This window comes from Periophthalmus magnuspinnatus, chromosome 12, assembly GCF_009829125.3.
Source record: "Periophthalmus magnuspinnatus isolate fPerMag1 chromosome 12, fPerMag1.2.pri, whole genome shotgun sequence".
In the NCBI taxonomy this organism is placed as follows: domain Eukaryota; kingdom Metazoa; phylum Chordata; class Actinopteri; order Gobiiformes; family Gobiidae; genus Periophthalmus; species Periophthalmus magnuspinnatus.
The window spans coordinates 2,563,023-2,579,121 of record NC_047137.1 but is presented as its reverse complement, the minus strand read 5'-3'; the positions used below and the strand labels follow the sequence as shown (position 1 = coordinate 2,579,121).

Here is a 16,099-nt window from a genome sequence, read left to right as displayed (position 1 = left end):
AAGAAGAATAATGGAAAAAGTATGTCCAAATTTTTGACTGTATGTGATGTAACTGCAAAGGATCAAAACCAGAGTGTTCTACATGTATCTTTATGGTGGAGTGTTCAGCGGTTACCATGGAGACACAATGAACACATTAGCAAACAGAGGTTTAATCAGCACATGTTTAAGAACCTGTGATCAATACCAACATTCACGGTTCATGATTTTCAACAAAAAAGTGAGTAACTAACTGAAAAACTGTTGGCTAATGCTAGCTAGTTTGTGACCAGTGTTATCTGAGAGGGACTTGTTTAACAGCACAAATCAGCTCACCTGTTGTAGTTCCAGCTAAGTCAGTTCTTTATGGTCAGATTGTGTTAAAATAAGATTTTAGTCTAACTTGAATAACAGAGCTTCAGAGAGCGCAGTACCTACAGTTAGCATCACACCCACAGAGAATATTGATGATGGCAGCTGCAACCATGCACTGTATGGTAGTGTATGTCTTTTATGCATCTTACCCCTGACAGCCTTATGGATCAGCTCCTCGCAGGCATCGAAGTCTCCCTGCAGTACCAGCCTGGCATGGAGATGAGTGAGCATAGGGTGCTCCAGAGCGATGCGGGTCTTCTTTTGCAGAGACTCAAACGCCTCAGTGTAGTTGTGCTGCCGGAAGTGTTTTAGGCATAGACGTATTGCCTCCTGTTCTCTGTACTGAACATGGACACAAGGGGGCAGCACATAAGGGACAAACCATAGACTTAAGAAAGATGTGTACTGAGTGAGTGTGATATCACCCATAGCATTTGGCTCGAGTCAAATTAATCTCATTGATGCTAGCGGTTACAGAGCAAATTTGGTGCTAAATTCCATATTTGGATTTTCAATCTCGAGTATCATAGCAACCACCAAAGAGCCAATCTGGAGATGAAGATAGAGCCCCTTTCTGCTCACACCGCTGTTTCGTAGTGGGCACTTAGCAACAGGTTTGACTGACAGCGTAGCTAACGCTAGCGGGAGCGACCTCGGGAAAGAAGGCTGTTTTTTCTGTTATTAATATTCATATCTTGATTTACGGACACAATAGCAAAATAAAAATGCCAGGATCATGTACAGCAGGTTGATACAAACATTTTAAGATCAAAATGACGAGGCTCAGGGCAGTTTCGAATGTAAAGAAAACTGGAGCTAGAGACGTTGGACCAGAAAGCAGCCGCTTCCTATACGGAATGCGACTAGCAGGTTAGCTATGCCCTTTTATATACAACCTATGGGACGAACAAGGACCAAGGCTGTGCAAGAAGTCGTGTTCATGTGACATCATTACACTGTAGAATGGCTCTAGTTTAACCTGAGACAGGTCAGAATTCTCAGGTTGAGCTTGCTGTGTAACCATCAGATTGCAGATGTGTTGACCTGGTTTATGTTTCATATCTCTGTAATTACTGGATCTTGTATGCGTCCCCTATCTGCAGGTTAAGGCTCTGGACAGACAGGCTAAGATGGGATTGTAGTAACTTTGTCTGTATACTGCCTTTTACAGTTCAACAGAAACCTGGCTTTAACCATTAACATTTAGAGGAACTGTTATTTATCTTCAGAAAGTTAATATTGAAAGACACATTTTAATTGGGAATCATGATTGAGAAATATAAAATTACCAAAAAGATTAGACACATGTTACCATAGAGTAAAAAGAGAGTATTAAACAATTTCCCATGAGCAGTATGAGTGTGTTAAACATGAGCAGTATACATTTACCTTACTGTACCAGTTCAAACAGGGCTGAACCACGTCAGGATCTTCAATGCCGTGAAGCTCAATGAACCAGATGCTGAAGTTAAAACTGGGCCCCCATGACATCAGAGGCACTGCGCAAACCAAAAAAGACGACAGACGAAATGGATCAAAACTAACAATATGAAAGGCTGCAGTTTTTTAAAGAACTATAATTTTCTCCACAAACAAAATCTATTTGATTCTGTGTAACAACATCTAACCCTGTATAGACCTCTACAAACATGTTCTGAACTCTCCCTGTGTGCCAGATGCCCTCCCTGTCTCTCCATGGAGTCTTATTGTGCATATAAACTGCTAACCCTGGAGTTTAGGTCTGCACAAACATGTTCTGAAATGTGATTCTTGTATTAGTTTGTCAGTTCCGATTCAAGTCTTTTTGTGGATGTGTTTAAAATGAGAACTTCAAATAGAATTGGGATTACAAAATTTGCAATTTATGTTTTAATAATACAATTGGATATTTTATTTTTTCAAAGTACTTTAGAAGACTAGTTTAAGACTAGTTTTGTGGAGCATATTAGGCAAAGCAATAAGTAGGTGGCGAACCCTTGACCAGAAAAGTTACATAGTGCACCTTACATAATACATAAATAAAATTTTGGATGGTTTATCGATTATCGGCGATTACAATGACATTGGAAGATTTCCCCAGGTACCGGTTCGATGTTGAAAATTAAGCCAATGAGTCATATCAGATTTGCATTTTTCAACAGACCAAAGAGGCAAAGTATGAGTTTGTATCCCAAATAAATACATTTTTACTTTTACAGAAGAAGTTAATTTGTGAACTTCACTGTAACTTAAAATAAACTTGACCCTCGCTATGGCTTTAAAAAGATTAATATGTCATCGACCACACCAGCAAGACAAATGCCACATATTGACTCAAAATCCATATTGGCCCATCCCTAAATAAAATCATAAATGACCTGTGACCTCTGACCTATTTTGACAAATCTGCAGGGGAACATTTGCTCGTCGATCTTGTGCTTCAGAGTAAACGTTTCTTTGTTGTAGTCATTCTTAAGTCCACTGCAAAAACAAACAGGAAAGTACATTATAATTGAACATAAACAGAACAAAATCATGTTTACAATAAAACAACATTTTCTATTTCAGTTTCCAATACCTGTTCAGCTTTCATGGTTGCTGCCAATATTTAAAATGTTTAACATCAACTCTTCCAGGGGCTAGGGTGGACATTGTCGGAGTATCGGCTTTGACCCAGAAATAAAAATGCTGGTAGTGGTTCCATCTATTCAGCTGGTATAAACTGAACATGGACTAAAAGAGTGTGACATCACCCAGTGTGTTCAGCTCCAAATGAAGCTCATCAATGCTAGCAGTTATAGGGTGAATTTGGAGCCGCGTTCCATATTTGGAATTCCGGCTTTAAGTAGCATAGCAACCAAAGAGCCAATCTGGAGCGAGGTTGTGGAAGGTAAAGCCCCTTTCTGCCCCCCACACTGAGGGTTTAGCAGGGAGCACGCGTTTAGCAACACTGTCAATCAAGAAGGCGCTTGATTTCTCTGTTATTAATGTTCATATCTTGATTTACGAACATAATGGCGAAATAAAAATACCAGGATCATGTAGAGCGGGTTAATATGAACATTTTAAAGGCCAAAATAATGAGCCTGACAGCAGCAGTTACAGAGAGAGGGTTCACAGTTTTTCATTGTAAAGTGAATTAGACGGAGCCCATATTCTCTTCCTATTTGGAACGCAGTGCCTAGCGCATTAGCTATGTCCATTTATATTTATATACAGTCTATGATCTCCATTCAGTTCAAAATTGAGAGGAGACACTACAGGCAAATTATTATTTCTGTTTTTTGGTCAGCTTGGACTCTTAGGTTTTATGGTCTTAACCTCCTGAGACCTGGCGTCCTCATATGTGGACAACACATTTTTGGTTTGTCTAGGCCACAGTGCAAATTATTATATGAAGAATAACAGCATACAATAACAGCAACAATGTAAATATATTATATATATATATATATATATAAATTTTTAACAGTTTAGAATTTTTAGAATATTTTATTTTAAAAAAAATTGTTTTTCTTCCTGCTTCTGTCTCTTCACATGAGACACATTGTTCCAAGAGGCACAATTGTTGTTTCTCATTTTGTTTTTAGATTCAGGACAAATGTTGCTGTTTTCAGGGTCTTAATAAATAGTTTTCGCAAATGATTATTTAAATGTTTTATCAAAATGAGTAAAATGTCCACATATGAGGACATTTGATTTGCATAATTTTTCTCAGAAACTACATAATGTAAAAAGGATTCTTTGTATTTAGACTCATCAGGTCCCAGTCAGCCCAAATAACAAAGAGAAATTAATAAAGCCTGTCATGTAAGAGCTCGGGTCTCAGGAGGTTAAGTTTTTATGTGGAAACAAAAGAATTATCCACTTATCATGTACTAAAAAGTGCTTAAATATTTACTTTGATAAACACGCCTCTTGAGTTCTATAGGACATTGTAAGTTCAAAGTCTATGTTCTCCAAATGCTTTTCCTTCATAGGGACCTAAGGATCAGCCTTTAGAGTAGAACTTCCACACTCCAAACTTTACAGTCTTGGACTTAACAAGATTTGGACCAATGGCTCACAAGGTTTTTTTATAGGTAATCCCAAGTCTGATTTATTCAAGCTTTAGCTCAAAATTTGAATTGTGTGTTTATTGAAATACCAAATAAGAATCAAAAATCCCCTCTGTATATTTTAGTGTCTAATATGTCAACAAAAGATGCAAGGAATTCAAACCTGGCTCTTTTCATGTTTGTTTTGAATGTCCCAACAATGATCAGTTTTCTCATTACATTATTATTCATTTTATATGAAAACTGTAATACTTACTGTGTGAGTAAACTACAGAAGGAGTTTCATATTGAGATTTATTTCTTTTCACCTTCAGTGTCTCACCTTAAAAGGGCCCATATTACTGTGTTTTGATCTCTATACTAATGCCGTTTCCTCATCACAAACATACCTAGAGTTGTGTTTTGTTTCATTCACACGTTTAATACACAACCCTGCATATTTAGGCTACGTTCTTCTCTCAAAGAGAAAACAGTCTGTTCCACCTTGTGACATCATGTAGTAATACAGGAAGTGCTCACCTACATTTTTAAACTCCATACACCTTCACTAGAATCATTTAGATGATTTCAGCCTTGGAATAGTCTAACTCTAGTGAACAAAAGGTAGCTGTTAACTTGAAAACTACCACTTCATGACATCACAAGGTGGAACAGAGCATTTTCTGCTTTGGAGATATAGACAGGCCAATAATAAAGAGTTACTCAAACATGTGTGAATGAAGCAAAAACAACTCCAGGTTTGTTTTTAAGGAGGTAACAGTACTCACTATAAATATCATCAGAATCCATTTTGTGTAACATAGGACCTTCAAACAGTGGCATTATGAAATCCAAATCTTAAAGAATAAAATATGTCTGATTTTCCTCAATAATACAATTTATTCACAAATATTCTCTGTCTAGAATCCTTCAGTCTCCATATTTAAACCTGTATTTGGTTGATAATTTAAAAACTATCAATGTACAACAGAAATAAGTTGACCAGTGAGTCACTTCCATCCATCTACATTTTGTAAACACATTACTGTGCCCAGGGACAACAGGTGGAAATCAGCGTTTTCTGATATAACCTTGTACATAGTCCTGTCACAATAACACATTTTGAAACAATATATCGCTACAGAGAAATATTGCAATAACCAATAATTTTGACTATGCCTCTGACACAATCAAAATAAAAGCAGGATAATCCTAGTTTTTAAATTAACAGTATCGATAAAAGGTCTGGGCCACAAATAAATAGCAGAATGTGCCAATAATTAACAATATAAGTGATCTATTCTATCCTCCTAGGACCAAATCTTATATTACATAAAAACAGTATTTACCATGTGTACAATTTTTTGCTGAGCCCAATATACATTGTATCAATTTATTGTTCAATATATGAACGCTGGAACAATCATTTGGTCAGTATTTACTGTACACCGTCTACGTATAATTAAAAAAACATACCATTCCATACCATAGCATACGGATGGGCAACATATCTGTATTGGCTGATAATGATGCAAGTATTTTTTTTGGCCCCGTCCTTCTCTGTGTGTCCTTTTTTGAACAGACTCATGAGTCAAACTGGAAATAGAGCTGTATTATAAGGCTGTATGTGACACATGGAGCAAATGATTTTACATCTAGATAAACTACATTTTGTGATTATTTTTGCTAAAGTTAAAGTAACAACCTATATTACATGATTACAAGCTGACCTTTGTGAGGTCCATGTTATAATATTACTTCCTCAAAAAAATACCTGGAGTTGTCTTTTATTTCATTCACACATGTATTATGTGTGTATTTTATTATTACTCTGTCTACATGTCCAAAGCTCAAAATGCTCCTTGTGATGTCATAAAGTGGTAGTTTTCAATTTAACACCTCCTTTTCACCTTTTGTTCAGTTAAAACATAGTGGAGCACTTCCTGCATTGCCACATGACACCAAAGTATTTTTTTTTGTTTGCGAGAAGAACTCAGCATAAATATGCAAGGTTTGGTGTGGGAGGAATGTGCGCAAATACCCATACACATGTTTAACACACATAGTAAAATAATTGTTGCAGCTGTAATCTCAGCCCAGTGTTCTCACCTGGATAACAGCTCGGTCATGTTCTCTTCACTCATCCCTCCGAACACCTTAAACTTCTTCAGGTTACACACGTGAGTTTTTTCATATTTACCAAACGTTATGCTCTGAACGATCGCCGGCCGCTCCAGCTTCAAGATTAAAAACTGAAAACAGAAAGAAGAAACATTTTAGTGTTGGCACGATACTAAAATTTCAAACTCAATTTGAATAAACTTGATACTCAATACAGATTCCAATACCACGATGATGGTACAACATTAAATAGTAGTTTGATTTGATTTAGTTTATTATTGTGTCTTGCATACAAAGAATGCCGAGCCCTTTAATGGGCTTATAAGAAACCATTAACAAAAATACAATAGTCCAGACGTGTGATACAACAAAAAAAAAACAAATAAACAATAAAAATAAATAAATAAACTCATTTAAACAAACTCATTTGTCGCTTCTTCCAGGCTTTACATAGAAATTATGCCAATTTATAAACATTAGAATTAAACAACCATTTCATCTTGTTGTTGTCATTACATCAGAACATTTCAGGGCATTGGGTGATCATTTCATCAGATAAAGGATTCTAAATTTGTCATAACATGGACAATACAACAAAAAATGAGCTTCACTTTCCACTTCTCCCAAGTCACATAAACCAAAGTCTTTCTTCTTCAGGGGTTTGCGAAAACCTCCCAGTTTCTAAGGCCAGGGGAAGGATCCCTGTGTGTAACTGTGCCATCAATGATCTTTGCTTCCTGCTCAAATTTGCCCTGACATAAAATTCAGTCTTAAATGTATCTTTTAATTGAATATATGTTTGCAACTTGGGTTTAGCCAAGATCCCATTCAGCCACTGCTCTTCGTAATTGGACACCAGTTTTGATCTTATTCTGTTAATGCTGCATGACAAATTATTATGAAATACATACTGAAATTGTGCTTCAGCAAAAACAGCCCGTAGCTCTGCTGCCCAGGGTGACTTGTGTTTACTCCATTCAAAGACCTTTTTAGAAACTCTATCATCAGGTTGATTAATAAATCCATCCATTCCACAATCTGACCATCACACTTTCTTTGGATTAAGCCAGGGACCCAACCGATATCACCCTGTGCTGCCAAAACTGGGACAAACTTGTGCACTCCCAAAAAACAGCAGATGGCTGTTTTCCACAGAATCCAAGGCAGAACTTTGTCTAGTCCCACACACACCAGCAACATAGTTTAAAACAGGAGATAAACATATTCAAAGCTGTATGAGGTCTGTGTCATAACCAAGATCTTTACACATTTTCACCTTGTTAATCACAGAACTTAGAGCTCAGCTGGCTGAAGCAGCAAGGTTTTTTACCCCACTGTCAAAACTCATAAATTCATCAAAAGTGAACCCCAGATATTTGTACTGAGGGACATACTCAAGATTTACATTTCTGAATGTAAGGACCTTTTTACTTTGAGGAGCTGTATTTTTTCTAAAATGCATTATTTGGGTTTTAGCTTGATTTATAGCAAGTCTCCATCTACAGCACCACTGTAGTAATACATTTAACATTACATGACTGTAGGTCCTCTTCTGTTTCAGCCAGGAGTGCAACATCATCAGCATAGAGCAGAATGTCCACAACATCACTGTCCATATGTACACCAATGTCCAACTGTTTGATTTCAAGAGCCAAGTCATTTATGAAGAGCGAGAACAGGCTTGGGGACAGAACATCCCCTTGTTTTACACCAGTAGGTATAGAAACCACTCAGTCCTTAAATCACTGACTTGAACACATCCATACAGTCTGTATACAGGGATTTTAATGCTCCATAAAATCTCCCATCAACCCCGGCCTGAGGAAGCTTCAAACACAACAAATCCCTATTGACCCAATCGAATGCTTTCTTAAAATCCAAGAAACAAACAAAAGTGGACTTATTTTCAGACAGTTGAGTTCTCACTATAGTTGAAACAGTGTAAATATCATCAATACAAGCTCTGTGTTTTCTAAATCCATTTTGTTCATCCACCAACAATTCTGTGTTTTCAAGAAACTGTCAATCTGGCATTTAGGATACTGGAATAGATTTTACAAACTGTATTTAAAAGACTGATTCCTCTATAATTAAGAGGCACTCTGGGGTCATCTTTTGTCGATTTAGGAATGGGTGTGATTATGGTATTGTCCCCTCAATATGGCATAAATCTATATTCAAAACAAAACTTAAATAAACAAAAAAGAACGTTCAAAAGATGTGGGCATTTTAACTCTTCATTTGAAATTTCTTCTACTCCCATGGCCTTCCTTAGTTTTGCCTTATTCAGAGTGTTGCTTACTTCCTCCAAGGTAATATTAGAATTTAGGAATGTATTTGACTGATAACATTCTTGCCTCATAATTAACTCTAAATCCTCTTTTAGTTTAACTAAAATTTCTCCAAAAATTGAATCAAAATCAGAGGAAGACAGTCCCCCAGCATAAAGATTTGAAAAATCATCTTCCCATTTTTTTAATCACTTTCTTTTGGCTTCGCTCCACCTCAGCATTATGTACAATGATTTCCACTGGAATTTTCTTAACTTTTTGAGGCCCTAATTGATTTACCAATTTCCAAAATTGTTGTGGGTTACTTGCCTGCAAATTATCTATTTTTAGTGCTTGACCTTTTGAAAATCTTTTATAAATTCTGAAATATTTGTCAAAAATGGACATTGTCTGCTTATAATTGTCCCTCAAATCCTGTTTATTTTTAGACTCTTTACAGTTAAGAAAAACTTTCTCTGCAGATTTACGTGCATCCCATAACCTCTGAAGATGGGCATTCCAGAATAACCTAGAGTTACTATTAGAATGGTAGGAATATTTTTTTATTCAGGGAATGCTTTTGGTGGAAATTAATTTCTTTCATTAAAAATTCACAGAACTCACTGTACCATTTATTTACATAACCTTGCACATTTTTCCACCTCTAATTTATCCATTAACTCAGATAATGTCTTTTGACAATTAGCAGATGCAAGAAAGGTGTAAGGGAGCAGTCCTAGTCTTCTTTTGGGCAATTTAATAGGACTATTTTCTTGTGTTATTTGGATGCCCACTTGAAAAGTCAACAGCAATAAAGAATGATCCGGAAGATGGCATGTATCTCCAATAAGTGGAAGGCATGCTGCTGCATTTTGGTCCATGAGATGGCAGTAATCACTTTAAAAGTAGTACTTTTTATATTACCATGTGGCCTTTTAATCCCTCATTTGTCCAGGTAGGTTCCACAGTGGTCCATGGGCATATACCGGTCTATGTGGTTTTATACTTGTTCTGATACAGCTCAAGAGCTTTCTAAAGCTACAGTCCCTGACAAAGGTCTTGTCGCTTATCCATTTTGTAGAAACAAAAGCTTATAACCCGACTTTAAATTAATCGATTGGTTTTAGAAATGTCTCATATAAAAGCTAAAACCCTCCCAAATTATGCTCAATATACTCAAATAAATTTGCTTCACTGAAGAAAGATTGATCATTTAATGAACACAGAAAGGTCAGATTTTGGCAAGGCAAAAGTCTTGTCGCCTTGTCATATGACGCACCCAATCCTAGATTACAGCCTCACCTGTGATCAGTTACTGATCAATCAATTAGTGGGTGTGTATAAAAAGAACCCCAGCACACCAGATCTTCACATCAACTGCAACTTGACCTCTGACAACATGCCTAAGATCCACCCTGAGACCAAAGCGTTAATTATCAAGAGGCTGAAGACCAGATCCACTGCTGAGGTGGCTGACACCTTCAATGTGTCTCAGCGTCAAGTACAAAGAATAAGAAAAAGATCTGAAAAGACTGGAGATGTTTTTGACAAGCCCAGGTCCGGCAGACCCCGCAAGACAACTGCTCAGGAGGACCGTTTGTTGATTTGAAAATCCAAGGCCAGCCCCTTTTCCACTGCAGCAGAGCTCCACCAGCCCTGGTCACCTCAAGTCCTTGTGTCAACCAGAACAGTTTGTAGAATTCTGTCTCGAAATGGCCTCCATGGTCGAATCAGTGCACAGAAACCAGCACTAAACAAAAGGCAATTAAAAAAACATGTGGCATTTGCCAAAGCCCACAACCTGCTAAAAGGATGGACACTGGAAAAGTGGCAGAAGGTGAATTTCTCAGATGAATCCTCGGTTGAATTACATCACAGCCGCCGCAAATATTGCAGGAGACCTACTGGAGCCCGCATGGATCCAAGATTCACCCAGAAAACAGTTAAGTTTGGTGGCGGAAAAATCATGGTCTGGGGTTACATCCAGTATGGGGGTGTGCGAGACATTTGCAGGGTGAAAGGCAATATCAATAGCCTAAAATATCAAGAAGTATTAGCTACCTCTTACATTCCCAACCATAAAAGGGGGCAAATTTTGCAGCAGGATGGTGCTCCATCGCATACTTCTATCTCTACATCAAAGTTCCTCAAGGCGAAGAAGATCAAGGTGCTCCAGGACTGGCCAGCCCAGTCAACAGACATGAACATCATTGAGCATGTCTGGGGTAGAATGAAAGAGGAAGCATAGAAGGCAAAACCAAAGAATCTTGATGAACTCTGGGAGGCATGTAAGACTGCTTTCTTTGCTATTCCTGATGACTTCATCAACAAATTGTATGAATCATTGTCGAACCGCATGGATGCAGTCCTTCAAGCTCATGGAAGTCATACAAGATATTAAATATGGATCTCACAGCACCGCTACTTAATTCACTGACGTTATGCAACATATTTTTATATTTGAAGTAAATTATTTGTTCAATTTTCTGTAGGCGACAAGACTTTTGTCTTGCCAAAATCTGACCTTTCTGTGTTCATTAAATTATCAATCTTTCTTCAGTGAAGCAAATTTTAGTATATTGAGCATAATTTGGGAGGGTTTTAGCTTTCATATGAGACATTTCTAAAACCAATCGATTAATTTAAAGTCAGGATATAAGCTTTTGTTTCTACAAAATGGATAAGCAACAAGACTTTTGTCAGGGACTGTATTCAGGACAGGTTCATTACGGTCCTGTGAAAGGGACTTTTTTAGTCGATACCTGCCAAAAATGAGTATCTAGTTTCAATACCTATTAGTATCTGATTTTCGATACTTTTGGCAATCCTAAAACATTTGAAACTGAGAGAACATTCATAGTTTGCAGGCGTAAAATGATTTGCCCATTACGTGATTATAGATCTACGTCAACCGTTTTGGTTATTTATTTACTGTAGGATACAATTTAAGCTGTAAAAGGTTGAATGAATAACTTCTATGACACATTATAGATACATATAACACTAAGTTCTAAAGTGTTTCATTCTGCAGTTTATTTATGATTTTTTTAACAATATTGTAGATTTAGAATAGTTATGGTGGTATAAACCTGCTCTTGCGTTATCGTGTCAGTGGTATAAATTAGTTTAAATATTATCATTTATCATCTATATTTGCTTTAGCAATATATCAAACTGGAATTGTCAATCACAACTAAACTAAAGGTAAAAACTACTGTTCCATCTTGTGATGTCATAAAGCAGAACATTTTGCACTTCGAAGATGTAGACAGACTAAAGGGTTACTTAAACATGTGTGAATGAAACAAAACAACTCCATGTATGTTTGTGAGGAGGTAACAAGCCTTTTTTTTAATATATATATATATATAGCGCACCTAAAAGAGATTAAAGTCTTGTATAATTGATACTAAAAGCCCTTTCATTTTGTTTTTGAAAAGAAGAAATCAAACAGAAAATCAAGACCATGTCCAGCTCTACAAGTCGATGGTCACAATAACACATTTTGAAGCACAACTCGTATACGGAAATATTGCAATAAACAATATTATTGAAACAACTTTATGCCACTGACACAGTAACAAAAAATGCAGGATAATCCCAGTTAACCACTTTTAAATAAAAAGTATCATTAAAATGGTCTGAGCTGCAACAAGCAAATAGCTGATTGTACCACAATAGTTCAGGAAGTGACTTATTCACCCTTTTTCAGCTCAAATATAAATGTGTCAAAACAAAAATATTTTTCCAAAGAAACCGCACACACAATAAATGTTCATATACTGAACGATAAGTCGACCATCATCACAGGCCTAGCTGCTGATTTATTGCACTGTTGATCCTGATTACGAATAAATCCTAAATAAACCTAAAATCTGAATTAAACCGTTATGGTGTAAAGGCACTAACATTAGCTGCTTTTAGCTCCAGCTGTTAAAAGAGTGCCAATTGTCACATCTCAGACAAAAATATTTAAAAATCTAGTTTGTTTACCTGAGACCTAGCTTGACATAAACGTGTATGATTATTAAACCAGTTTTTAGGAAACTTTTTGCTTGCCGTCATTGACAGAGAGAAAGAAGAAGCATTTTAGTGCTTGCACGATGCTAAAATTTCAAACTTAATTTCGATACTAGGGAATAGAGTCAACGCAGTTTCGGGTACTACAATGATAAGAAATAGAAAACAGAATGTGATTTTCAACATTAAACTAGTACTTTCTTTTATGTTACCATGGGGCCTTCTGTGTAATCTCTCAATTTTGTGTTTTTAATACTTGTTCTGATGCAGCTCAGGATCATTCTAAAGCTACTCAGGAAAGGTTCATTCCTGCCTTGTAAATGGTAAATTGGTTCTAGTTGCTGATGTAAACAAGCATGCATTAGCTGCAAAAGTAGCTCTATTAAAAACATTTTTAAGGAAAATTTCACCTTGGTGATGTTTGATTTTAACCCTGTCTTCCCATTAACATTTGTGAAAACCCAAATAACTGTTTGATAGAACCAAGATGGCGCTGATATCCATGTGTAATCTGCAATGACTGCCCTGCCAAACGTTATTTGCTATATAAATAAATGGAAGGAGAAAAGTTACTTCAAACTCAACCACAAATTTCATAATCTGCACATATGCTAAAATTGCCATTTTTTACAGTTATTTTTACTTAGCTCACAGCTAACCCTGACCAGCCTAAAACACCACTGCTAGACAATATAAAAAGCAGCATAAACTTACCTGAGGAGGGTAGTTACTTTCAGAGGACCACCTGGAAGACTGGTCATTAGGTTTATCCACCAAGATATTCCTACAAACACAGATAATTAACTTTACCTGGCAACAAAAACATGGCAATGCATTCAGGCTTAAGTTAGTGTTGTCAAGATACAAACATTTCAAACTCAATTTTGATACTAATGAATAGACTCAATACTCAATACCGATTCTGATACTACGATGATAATAAAAACACTTTTTGGTGAATATTTTTGTGAATACAAGTTTGTGCTTCAACGAGAAAAACCTGTACGTTTTTTGTGTTATGAGGTGAGGTCGGTACAATCTACATCAGCATTTTGACACCAAACACGGAGCCAAGTATGCAAAAGTTAGCCTGCAAGAAAAACAACAAATTCTCCAGTAATTAAAAGGCTGTTTTTGAAGCAGTGCTGAAGGTCTGTGAGCAGGTGTGCCCCGACCAGATACAGTTTTTAAAAATGCCAGTTTATCAGGAGATACGCAGTTACACAGATATGTAATATTTGCAACTTGAATAAGTAATAAATACAGAAAAAGAATCTGTGACATTTATACTGACTTAGTTATATCTGGCCCTTGATGGCAACCATTTTGCTGATGTGGCCTCAGTGAAAATGAGTTTGACACCCCTGGTCTATGTGGTCTAATCCTTGTTCTGACACAGCTCAAGATCATTCTAAAGCTATACAGGAAAGGTTCATTTCTGTCCTGTGAATGGAATTTAAGATACTCATTAGAGCATCTATCGATACTAGTTTCTATACTAGTTTTAGTATCGATCACTATCTGATTTTCGATACCTTGGACAGCCCTAGCTTAAGTAATACATTTTTGTTAAATGTTAAATTGCCTATATTATATTTTCAGTAGTTCCTTTTTAATTCGCTGTAGTTATTATTTTGTTTATAGTTTTGTGATGTTAGCAATCGTATAAAACATAAAATTGCTTTTCTTGTATGCAAAAACAATAGCAGGTGCACTGACATGAAAAACTAGACGCTGCTAACTAAAGCTAGTTGTTTTTAGCTTCATCGTCAGCGTTCACTCAAAAATTCACGACCACTAAAGGCGTTTATTACATTGTCATTAACAAAATGCGTGAATATTTTGCATTTTAATTCGCAGTCGATTTCGTAACACACTTAAATGGGTCAATAGACTGGACAGATGAGCGACAGTGGCTAAACAAGGCTCTTTGGTTTTATCACAGCGGCTAGTCTGAGGTTAGCATAGTGGGTTTGTTTTTGACACCGGCGGAACGCAAAAACAGAAAATAGCTTTTTTTTCTTTCTTTTTTTTATATTATAATAGCATCTAAATGCGTATTGTGTGACTTCAGTATTAAAATGATTCCGTTTATGTTTATACATACTTTTAAGGCTTTGTTAACAAAAACCGACGCAAAATAGTACCAGATTGTTCATGCAGTTCATGTAAATTGGGACAAAGAACCAATCTAAGGTTATAACAACATTGGCAACTTAATTTGTAGACTAAACCATAATTGTAACACCACACTGTATAGTTATAAAGTTGGCTGTTATGAAAATGTAACATTCATTAATTTGAATATCACGTTTTTACGATAGCTGCAGTCAAGCGCTCCTCGTAAATAGAAATGCTAATTGCTAACTAGCTCGGGTTGCAGAGGAGAGGGGCCTGTCTGGGATGAAAGGGGGATAAAACAAAATCCACCCAATGTTTGGACTGCAAAACCCGGAGTGTTTGGTCACGTTTTTTAGCGCAGGTGTTACTCACTCGGGGAGATACGTGGAGGAGAAGGAGCTCCATTTAAAAACGCTGTAAGTCAGGACTCTGCTCTCAGGGACGGCCGCCATCTTGACTGTGGAAAAACAAGAAGCCGCAGGGGGAGACGGGTTGCCAGGTTTTCAGAGAGCAGCAAGAGGCCAAGCAATTTTCATTTTCCAGGATAGAAATGTCAATAAGGCTGCTTTTCTATTGATACTTTGCAGCTGATGTCATTAACATTCCCTGGGGGTGTGATGCTAACTATAGGACACTGCTCTGTCTGTTCTGTCTGTCTCAAGTTAGATTTTAATCTGAGCTTTATTTTAAAGAACAAATATTATGTTTTTATAACATACCAAAACATGTATGTATGGTGTATAATAATTGTAATATCAGATCCTATAGTCTTAAAGTAGACATATTATGCTTTATATATTTGTTTTAAACATTTACAACACGTACCTGAGGTCCAAATAAACTATAACTGTACTGTCTGAATTCGCCATCATTTGACCTCCACGGATCCCTGTCCTCCTCCTTGTTTGAGCTCCTTGCTTTATTAGGCTTGGCCTCTTTAAATGCAAATGATGACTTCACGCCCCGCCTCTCCCATGTCGCATTGCGCGCACACTCCACCCCGTTCAGCCATTGTTGTAGTTTCCGAAACACGCTTTTTCCATGTGCCCCGAAGTGGAATAAAAACTTATTTTAATCGAAAAATGGCATCTAAAGAATCTAAAGTTATCATCCAGCCTTACGAGCCCGATTCTGATCCAGAACAAGAGGAAACTGAAGACGACGATCCCACACAGTCAAGACTGGATATGTCTCAAT

General features: G+C 36.8%; 1 protein-coding gene across 1 annotated transcript in view; it reads right to left on the bottom strand.

Annotated features, from left to right (window-relative positions):
* The window catches only part of mkln1 (muskelin 1, intracellular mediator containing kelch motifs), a 37,777-nt gene extending 22,398 nt beyond the window's left edge, over nt 1-15,379 (bottom strand). Inside the window, exons 1-6 of the mRNA XM_033976100.2 lie at nt 15,275-15,379; nt 13,496-13,565; nt 6,480-6,622; nt 2,726-2,814; nt 1,744-1,853; nt 504-696 (exon numbers count right to left, since the gene is read on the bottom strand). Coding sequence (XP_033831991.1) covers nt 504-696; nt 1,744-1,853; nt 2,726-2,814; nt 6,480-6,622; nt 13,496-13,565; nt 15,275-15,354 — 685 coding nt within the window. The 5' untranslated portion in view covers nt 15,355-15,379. The remainder of the gene's footprint in view (nt 1-503; nt 697-1,743; nt 1,854-2,725; nt 2,815-6,479; nt 6,623-13,495; nt 13,566-15,274) is intronic.
* Between the last annotated feature and the right edge of the window lie 720 nt (nt 15,380-16,099).